The sequence below is a fragment of the Diabrotica virgifera genome, chromosome 8, assembly GCF_917563875.1.
Source record: "Diabrotica virgifera virgifera chromosome 8, PGI_DIABVI_V3a".
In the NCBI taxonomy this organism is placed as follows: domain Eukaryota; kingdom Metazoa; phylum Arthropoda; class Insecta; order Coleoptera; family Chrysomelidae; genus Diabrotica; species Diabrotica virgifera.
Window position 1 is genome coordinate 93797733 of NC_065450.1, and position 11126 is coordinate 93808858.

Here is an 11126-nt window from a genome sequence, read left to right on the forward strand (position 1 = left end):
TCTCATCACCTCTTCTAAGTTATTATAGAATTGTTCTATTTCCTCTTCGTCTTTGTCTGCTGTAGGAGCGTACACTTGTATGATGTTTATTATGTTCTGCTTATCTTTCAGTTGTATTAACATCACGTGCTCTGAGAATGGAGTCAAATTTGCTACAGCATCTTTCCATTTTTTTGAGATGATGACTCCAACTCCGTATCGATGGGTTGTGGTGTCACTTCCGGCATAATAAAACATACCATGATTAGTTGTGGGGCATTTGCCATTTCCTGGCCATTGTGTATCGCTTATGCCTAATATGTCTATACCCAAACGATCCATTTCCAACACGGCGTTATCTAATTTTCCCGAAGAGAATAAGCTCCTCACATTCCACGTAGCAATTTTTATGGTTGTCTTTTTCTTATTACAAGGGTTTCGCAGGTTTACGACCGAGGAAGCCTTGTACTTATCTATTTGTCTTCCTCTGCCGGATCTTGGTATCCGATGTCCATGATCAGTACTTCTCCTTTGCATGTCCACCATGATGATTACTACTAGGGGTACTCTATGAGTCCTTAATGCAGTGGTTCCCCGTTGCCTTCTGCATCCTTATGCCGTTGACCATTCTGTAGGGTTCATCCGCCTTCGAGACCGATTTCTCAGTCTCAGGACAAAAGAGTGCCCTAACACTTACTAGCTCATCCACCCGAAGCTGTTGGTTAGTAAGTGGAGATTGCTTATACCGGCAATCACTCGGTGGTTACCCTCACTTAGTTTAGCCTACAGACCAATGCAGTTGCCCAGGGTGTGGCACGTGGAGCCATAAGTGACAGTTGGATGTCTTATGAGGACCAGTTACTTCGAACCATCTCCCGTATATTACGCTCGATGTGGCCGTTCTCATAAAAGGTACTACCTCTATAAAACACCCCAACACCCCATTTCACTTGTGGTTTATAATTAATTTGATGTCCATTAATTTGGATAACAGGTGGGGTGTTTCTCCTGTATCCCTTTGTGAATCATATTGCCTCACACTTTTCCAGTGAAAGGGATAATCCATGACCTATTAGGAATTTACATTTACGCCTTTTATGAATATAACTAGGTCATCTGCATATCCCATTATTTTACATCTCCCCAAGGGAGTATTAAACAAATCAGCTATATATATGTTAAATAGAATTGTGCTTAAGGGTGAACCTTGTGGAAGGCCCTTGGTTGCAGTTATTGGTCCAATGAAAGATCCATCATTGCCTCTGGTATATATCAGTCTATTTTGAATTAATTTGTGAATTACATTGTTCAGGTCTATAGGAATTTGAATGTTGTTCATATTCTGATATAATTTGTAAATATTGACATTATCGTATGCTGATTTTATATCCAGGAAAACTGGTATTACTGATTCTGATAGTGTAAAGGCATTATATACATAAGTTAACAAGTATGCAATGTTGTCATTTATTCCTTTCCCTTTACGAAAACCTGTTTGGCTTTTGTTGAAAAGGTTTTTGTTTTCAAGAGTGTGGTCCAAACGATTTTTGATGATGATTTCCATAGTTTTAGCTACGCACGAGGAGAGTATAATTGGTCTAAAACTCTCAGGTGACGTGGGTTGTTTATGTGGCTTTAAGATTGGTATGATGTTGAAGTTTTTCCAATCCTGTGGCAGCTGCCCACCTTTTAATATGTTTATTAGTAAATGCTTCATTCTAAAAGGAAGGTTTTTAATCATTAGATAGGATATGTCATCCATACCTGGGGCTGATGATTTTTTATTGTTTATGGCCCAATTAAATTTATGAATGTTGAAAGGGGGACTGGTGTTATCTTCATTTATTTCCAATATTTCGAAGTTTGGGTCAATGTCCACTGAAGACATTTTATTTAAAATGTCTTGCTTGAAATGGTCTGTATAATTTTGACATTTTGTTTTATTATTTGTATTTGAGAATTTTTTAATTTTTTGCCAGACGTAACTACTGTTGCTGTTGGTTACTCTATTTAGTGATGCACAAAAAGTTTTGAATTTTTCTTTTTTCTTGTTGTTAAGCCTCTTCCTTGTTTGTGCTGTTATTCTTTTTACATTAATGTAGTTTTCTAGGGTTGGGGCATTATTGAATTTTTCTATAGAGTCTTTTCTTTCTCTTATCCATTCTGCACATTCCTCGTCCCACAGTTTTTCCATTCTGAGTTGTCCCACAGTTTTTATATGGTATAGCATTTTCAGCTGCCTTGTTGATAATATTACTCCAAACATTGTAGGTGACTACGTCCTGCGCCTCAAGTTGATTCGCTACGTTGTTGTAAAATAGTTCCCAGTTTACTTTATTAAAATTTCTTGTTTTGTAAGTGCCGAGATGGATGTTTGGAAAGCTGTTGTTTTTCATGTTCACTTCTAGGACTGTAGGAAAGTGATTGCTATTACCGCAGTCTGAAAGGGTGTACCATGTTGTTTTTAAGGCTAGATCACTATTTATTATTGTTAAGTCTACTGCACTCAAGTGATTATTGGGATTTTGAAGGAGAGTTGGGGATCCGTCGTTCATGATCACCATGTCATTGTCCATTATGAATTCAGAAATCATTTTCCCACCTCTGTTGGTTGGGCATTTGTCCCAAATAGGATGGTGTGCATTATCTCCCATTATAATGGTTTTATTTGATGGTGAGTTATTATATATGTCAGACAGCAGTTCATGATTTACATGAATATCAGAATTGCTGTACACTGCAAACTGTTGTTATATATATTTCACCTATTTTAACAATTATGTATTGGATATTTTGTGTACTAACAATTTTGACACTATCATGTAAAATATTATTTCTAATGGCCATTGCCACTCCTCTATAGCCGTCGTCCCGATCAGCTCGAATAATTTTATAAGATTTAAGTGTAAATTGTTTAGTGTTTTTTTGAACCAGGTCTCATTTAGTAAAAGTACATCTGGATTTTCCTGTGCTAAGTTCATTAAATTTGTTCTATTAGAATTGATGCTTCGTAGATTCCATTGTATTATTTTAAATTTGTGCATTATTGTGTTTTTAGTTGTCAGATAAGTCAGCCAGGCCCATTGAAGATGGTCCTGGGCTGATGTTTTGCCCAAGGAAATTTCTTATTGTATTTCTATTATTTTCAGATGTGTTTGAAAGATAATTGATAATTTGTTTCATTTCCTCCTCTTGAGTTAATGAAATTTTGTTAGAACTTTTAAGTGCACTAATAGGCTGATGTGTGTTAGATTCATAATGTGGACTGAAAGTTATAGGCTGTGAAGATTTCTGGCTTGTTGGCTATCCATTGGGGAAGTTTAGACATTCTTCATGAGCTTTTCTGTCATAACCCTTTTGGATTATTCTTTTTTTATTTGGGTTGTTAGTCAAGGCTTGTTGGTAAGTTCTTTTAGTTGTATTGACTGTAAAATGTTGGGTTCTTCTTTCTGAGGGTTCAGTATATACCTCTGGATTATCTGCCAGTGTTTTGTTTCTCCGTACAAGTGGAAATTCAGCTTTATTAATATAGTACTCTCCTTTTACTTTATATTGCTTTTTCCCTATTTCGTTTGCATCATAATATGCTATGTTTTCAAATGCCATATGCCATATAGACCTATGTTCTTGTTTACAGTAAAAGCACTTTGTAACGCATGTAAAATTTTGTGTTTCTTCCGAGTGCTTTTCCTCTCCACAGTTAAAGCATTTTTCTTCACTTTTGCAATTATTTCTCGTATGGCCATAGCGAAGGCACTTGTAACATTGTGTTACTGGGGGCACATATACATTAACTAGTCTTTCTAGTCCATAAAATTATATGGATAGTGGTAGTCTGACCCCTCTAAAGGTAAGGAGCACTGTAGCTGTCGGTTCATATGATACATTGTCTTTCTGAATAGCCTTTCTGGTGAGACGTCTAGCATTTAGTATTTCTACACCCTGATATGCTTTGCAGCATTTCAGTAGCTCATCTTCTTTAATGTCGTACATCTAATCTATCTGTCGTACAATGCCTTTACACGTAACAAAGTTGTATGGTATGAAAATTTTATAGCCCTTTTCTATAAGTGTCTTATTATCTACAAATTGGTTAGCAGATGTGGTATTTATGAATTCAATACATACCCTGTTTAGACCTTTATTTTTAATCCCTTTTAGATCTGTTGAGCTCAAGTTAAAGAGGTCCCTAGCTATTTTTATGTTGTTGACTTTACCAATGTTGAATCCCACTTTATCAGTGGACTCCAAGTCAACAAGAAATGGACCATTATCATACTGCGAGTATTTAATTGTTGGTGTTTTTGTCATATTATCATTTGTCGTTGTACCGCCTTTATTAGGTGGAATGTCGGGGGGGGGGGGGGGGGGGAGAGGTCCCCCCGGTGTCACCCATAATAAGAAACTACAAGTCCAACAGTAGCAAAAATCCAATAAAATTAAACTAAAGTCAAAATCTGAATCAATCAAAAGCAAATACAAAATCGATCAAAAGCAAAAACAATAGTTGGAAACAACGCTTAACTTACCAGAGGCACGTGCAGAGGAAAGTTCTGTTAATTTTGGAGAAACTTGCGGCAAAAACTCTTATCACCGCGAACGATAGTCACAGATTTGTCTATTTCAAATTTTCTTCCAAAAAATCAAACGTCAAACAAAAAAGTCACAAGAGATATTCGCTGCGAAAAGAAGCCGAGGCTGTTTAACCCACCGGACCTCGACTTCTTATCAGCGATAAATAAAAAATTAACAAAAAGTAACAACTGTTTTCAAATTAAATTAGGTTTTATAAGGTTTTTTTTTAGCAAAAAGTAAAAACTGAAAACTATTCGCTATTTGACAACCACTCAAACTGACGTTAGTAATTTCTTTTTTGGGAAGTTCAGTTGTCAGAAGTGACTGGAAATTACTACAAAACCAACGCACCTGCTCATATAGGTCAATAAAGTTAGTAAAAAATTAGCCTTTTTTCGACATATCTGAAAGGACAGGGTTTGACAGTTGAAATGTGTAGAATGAGATAATACAAAAAGACTACCATCTTGGGATTCATACATTTTTTAGTGAAACAATTTTTAAATTAACAACAAAACGTCAAACTTAATTTTTTGCTCATAACTTGAAAACTTTTTTATTTAGAGATTTGACGTTCACAGGTAACTTTTTCAGACAAAAAAGATACATCAAATGAGATACGCTGAATGAAAATCGGTTAATAAACAAAAAAGTTATTGCAAAACGGACGACAAAATCGCTGTATTTGGATATTGTTAATAACAATTTTATCACTAATTAAAATTTTTTAAAGTGTATCTAAACTTGAAGGTATTACGGTGTTTGAATGGTGTGCAAAAAATGGTACAGATCTATTAATAGCCCAATAAATGACCGTTTTGGAGTGTAATTTCCAGGGGCAACTCCGAATTACATGAAAATTTGGATTTAGGTTCTGCTTACCCTATACTTCAAAGTTGAATTTGTGCCGTTGGTTGCTTTTACTTGGGGGGTGACATTTACCCCTTCTCGGGGGTGAAAAACGCGTGTTTAAAATAAGGCCGGAAATGAATAAATTGACTTATTTTAAGCAACTTTTGTTCCATAAAGTTTTTTACGTAAGTCAATACTTTTCGAGTTATTCACGATTTAAAATGTTGATTTTTCGACAAAACAACTACGTTTTCAGACCGTTTTTCCCAAATAATTCGAAAAGTAAATATTTTATCGAAAAAAACATATTTAGCAAAAGCGTAGCCTATAAAAAAACGAAAAAAATGGTGTACCAGTAAAGTCTACAAATTGAGTAGAAGCAAAGTTGTAGCTCATGAAAAATACGTTCTTATTTGTGTAATTCCAAATCGAATAATTCAACGCCAAATCACCGAAGAAAGAAGCGTTTTTCGGGAGAACCTTATTAACATTTTTAAAGTATCGAAGAAAAGCTTATTATTTGTTTTTTACAAAAGTTTACAGCATCAAAAATAAACAAGTTACACTGAAAAAAAAGTTGGCCCCTTTTTTTGGTAAAAAAAAATCGTGAAACCTCCCTCTATTTAGCACCCTAAATGAAATTAATCGTTTGGCTTTACCATCTATTTTAACTGTATGTGTATTGTTTATATGATCTGTAAGTTTGATTGGTTTGAAGTGCTTATTCTTAAACATTTGGTTTTATAGTAAACAAAAAACTAAAAATTTTTGAAAAATTTCATTTTTTCAAAATAACTTAAAAAGTGTGAGTGATATGAAAAATCTTAAAGGGTAAAAAAATGTAGGTTTTGCTATTATAAATATGATAGTTTTATTTTGTTTCTCTGTAAGAAAAAAATTGGTTAAGATATGGCTGTTCAAAATTTGCATACACTCGTGATTAGTGACCCATTCAAGCTTTCTTAATTATAACCCTTTCAAAAATAAACACTTTAAACCGGTGAGACTGACAGATCATATAAAAAATAAATAGGTAAGTAAATTGTTTGTAAAGCGGTAGCGATTAATTTCATTTGGGGAGCTAAACACGGCGAGATTTTCATGATTTTTTACCAAAAAAAAAGAGGGCCAACTTTATTTTGAGCGTAACTCGCTTATTTTTAATGCTAAAACTTTTGTTAATACTTAAAACAAAGCTTTTTATAAATACTTTAAAAAAGTTTAAATGGGGGTTTCCCGAAAAGTGCTTAATTTTTCGGTGATTTCACCTTGAACTATTCGATTTGGAATTAGACGAATAAGAACGTATTTTTCATGAGCTACAACTTTGTTTTTATTTGATTGATAGGCTTTGCTGATACACCATTTTTTTGGGTTTTTTATAAGCTACACTTTTGCTAAAATTATTTCTTTTGATAAAATATTTACTTTTTGAGTTATTTGCGAAAAACCGTCTGAAAACGTAGATTTTTTGTCGAAAAATCAACATTTTCAATGGCAAATAACACGAAAAGTATTGACTTACGTAAAAAACTCTATAGAACAAAAGTTGCTTAAAATCAGTCAATTTTTCCATTTCCAGTCTTATCTTGCACGTATGTTTTTTCACCCCCGAGAAGGGGTGTCTGTCACCCTCCAAGTAAAAGCAACCAATGGCACAATTTCAACTTTGAAGTGGAGGGTAAGTAGAACCTAAATCCAAATTTTCATGCAATTCGGAGTTGCCCCTGAAAATTACACGGTATCGCCGAATTTCCCGTTCATTTACTGGGCTATAAATAGTTTTTGCAAAATTGAATTTATTTATAAAATTTTTTGAAAAACGAGCTAATTTCTGAAGGCTGGTCCAGTTAATTTGGCTGAATGAATTTCAATGATCTGGAGCTTATTTCCTTCGATAAGATGTATACTAATAGCCTATGAAAAAAATTAAAAAAAAAGTTACATTTATGTACTCAAAATTATTTGTTAATAAATAGCACTTTTTAAGCTTATAAACAATTACAATAATTCCGTGGAAATTAGATCAAATTAAATGGCAATAAAAAATACGGAAAGCTGATTAAAATACACAACTTAAAAAAAATTAAAAACCCTACCACCCTGGGGGGCTGAGATGGCCCCTTTTAAAAAAATCACTGTTACATTAATTAACAACATTAAGAGCTGAAATTAACCAATCTTTTATAAGAAAAGTCAAAGTTTTCAACAAAATTTTTAGCTAGAAAAAATATTACAAATTGTTTAAACAGAAGTGTTATAAACAAAGAGTATTTTGCATTCCGAGTAAAAAATAGTCAACGTAGCGGCTGGCGTAGCCGAATGAGACTGAATTCGCGCGCTATTACACTAACAGCCGGTGTAGGTGAAATTTGCTAGTCATTTTAGACACGATAAAAGCCTAAACTTAAATAGTAGAACCTAAAATAAAACGTATGAACACTATGCCGTCACGTTTTAGTGACGCACATGCGTCGACGGTGCGCATCAAAGTTTCCACTTATGGACGGGATAAATAAATTAAAAGGTAGCCTCCCTCACTAATAGAATTCAATTTTTTTCATTTTTTGCAGTGATAGAATAGAATAGAATAGAAATATGCTTTATTGTCACTGAAAATTTTTACAATTTTATGGACAAAGCTTACATACAGTCAAAAGAAAAACATAATATAAATAACAAATAACAACTACAATTTACTAAAATTAGATAAATCGTCAATAATGTACAGTATAAGATATAAAAGCCAAGACAAAAACAATTTATTGCAATATATATATAAATTGCAAATTGAACATACAACAAATAAAATAAAATAGGTACATCATAAGGAACTGACAAGTTTATGCTACTGCGCATGGAACCCAATTTTCTTAGTTATTCATTAATAAATTCTTCTATTGAATAATATGGTCTTTTGGATAGATAGGCTTTTGTCATTTTACGGAATTTAGGGAAAGATGTTGCAGATTTAAGTTGTAACGGAAGATGATTGTACAGTTTCTTTGCGGAATATAATATAGATTTCTTTACTAACTCAGTGGATGGAATCGGTAAATAAATATAAAAGATTGAATTTCTGGTGGAGTAAAGATGATTGGGCCTTGATGGAAAGACATGAAGGTGTTTACGAATTAAACAAACCGTTTCTAGAATATATAAAGATGGAAGTGTTAAAATTTCGTGATCTCTGAAGTAACTTCTGCAATGTGTAGATCTTCTGAGGCCAAACAAATATCTTATTGCTCTTTTTTGCAATCTAAAAATGACATCAAATTGAGCAGCTGTACTAGAACCCCAAAAAGGAAGACCATATCGAAGATGAGACTCGAACAACGAAAAATATGTTATTTTAGAAGATGCTAAATTGAGTTCCTTTGAGACAGATCGTATTGCATAGCAAGCTGAGGCGAGTTTCTTACTTAACGAATCGATATGAAGGGACCATTTGAGGTTGCTGTCTAAAAAAATACCAAGAAATTTTACAGAATCAACGGTACTGATCTGACTGTTATTGTGATGATCTATATTGTGGATTCCATAGTGGAAACAGCTACAACCAAGAAGCTTCTAAGTACAAGCAAAATAAGAAAGCTGAGGTCCACTGCTAGTTATATTATGAGGGCCGAAAAAGGAATGAGTTTATAAAAGAACAATTCGGCGTCCTGGATATCCTAAGATGGGTTAGATAAAAAATGCAAGGTCTGTGAAAAACCCAATACACCGAGGCCACCTGGGAGACCGTTAAAACAATGGTACTAGCGATGCACATCTTAGCCCCAAGACTGAGTTATAAAAATGAACAGAACTTATCTAAATTAAGAAGAAGATGATAATTGGGATCAACTACCATCAAATAGTTAGTTTTAAAATAATCAATTACCATAAATAGTTAAAACCATAGTATTAGTTAATTATTGTCGATTTTTTTCATATATGCAATTTAAAGTTAATATGAACTCTATACCATACTTACAACTATCCACTTCATCCACACCTTCATCTAACACCTTTACTTTGGTCTGTATATCTTCATCAAAATCTGTTTCCAACAGAGTCTGTCGATTGGACAATCCAGAACTGGTAGGTTCTAAATAAAGATCACTGCTTCGTCTTCTTCTACTTAACTCGGAATATCTTGGAGGCTCTACGTTGTATTCATCAACAAAACGGTCCAGCGCTGAACTGCGTTCTATAATATTTCTGTAAAATAATGAAACATATTATAGACCAAGAGGCAGCGCTGAAAAATCTATTTGAATTTACTAAAGCTAGATTTTTCACAGTTGATTACTGTGAGTGTGTAGAGAAACATACTGCGGTCGGTCAAGCGAAACGTAGAACAGGGGTTACTGAGAGGGTATCAAAGTTGCTTTCCTACGAAGGTAATTATTTCCATTTACTAAGGCTGAAAATCGGACAACACATTCTAAATTAAATATAAATAAAAGTTAATATAGTCGGTCAGCTGTATGACGGGATAGAGCCGTCGGTCGGCCCCAATAGTCGATGGAGGAAATGAAGCATTTTGGCTCGCAATTTTTTCGTCCAGCATGGATTTACTTGAAATTTTCACAGAAGGTAGGAAATAGTCCAATGATCATTTTCTATATCATGCCGCTATCATACGCTAAAACCTTGGACCCCATTTCGGGGGTGGAATTTTTTATTACATTTTAACCATGTAATTAGATATAAAACATGATTCTAAGAAAAAAATGCTTTTACATTTTCTTCGTAAAACTAATATTTTTCGAGTTATTTGCGCTTGAAAATAACAGTTTTTCGAAGAAAAAATCGACTTTTTTAGAGGTTTTTTTGAGAATATCTCGAAAAATATGCATTTAATCAAAAAAACTGTAGATATCAAAATTGTATCTTTTAGTAACACAAACCAAATTCTTTTCCTATAATATCTTTAAGACCAATACAAACCTAGATACGGCATGTTAAAGGTTAGCTTTTTTCGTCCAATGCATAATTTGAAATATTCAAAGCCAAATAATGGGAAAAATTTGCATTTTCGAGGAAAACTTAAAATATTTTTTTTCAAGTATACAATTAGATCTTTCAAAAAAAAAATAACAAAAAGTTTCTAGCATGAAAATTCAGCGACTTATAATAAAAAAAATGTCGGGACCTGCTTTTCTTTACGAAAAAATCAGTGAAAACAACCCCCTAACTACCTTCCTAATTCAAAATTGGTCTTCACCTTTCTGTAGTTCCCTTTATACTACCCTCTCAGTAATTGGGACGGGTTTAAAGGGATCGAATAAGGTGTTTGTTGGTAATTAGAGGTTTTAAACAGCTATATCTGGCTAACTATTTACTGTAATGAAAATCTATACACAGGGTACCTTTAGTCATTAAAAAAGCTACAATTTAGTAGTTTATAATTTTTTTCATATCTTCAGTATTTTCGGAGATATTTTGAAGTAAAAGGTGAAAAATACCAAATTGCAAAAAATCAATTTTTCTTTAAACTTTAATTTTTCCAAAATTAGTGATTATAAATAGGTTAAGCTCCTTGAGTGTATTGACATTATAAATATAAAAGGAACTACAGAAAGGTGAAGACCAATTTTGAATTAGGAAGGTAGTTAGGGGGTTGTTTTCACTGATTTTTTCGTAGAGAAAAGCAGGTACCGACATTTTTTTGTAAATCGCTTAATTTTCATGCCAGAAACGTTTTATTATTATTTTTTTGAAAGGTCTAATTG

General features: G+C 33.5%; 1 protein-coding gene across 1 annotated transcript in view; it reads right to left on the reverse strand.

Annotated features, from left to right (window-relative positions):
* The window catches only part of LOC126890633 (uncharacterized), a 72697-nt gene that overhangs the window by 18738 nt on the left and 42833 nt on the right, over positions 1-11126 (reverse strand). The window contains exon 4 of the mRNA XM_050659719.1: positions 9383-9609. Within this exon, the coding sequence (XP_050515676.1) occupies positions 9383-9609 (227 nt within the window). The remainder of the gene's footprint in view (positions 1-9382; positions 9610-11126) is intronic.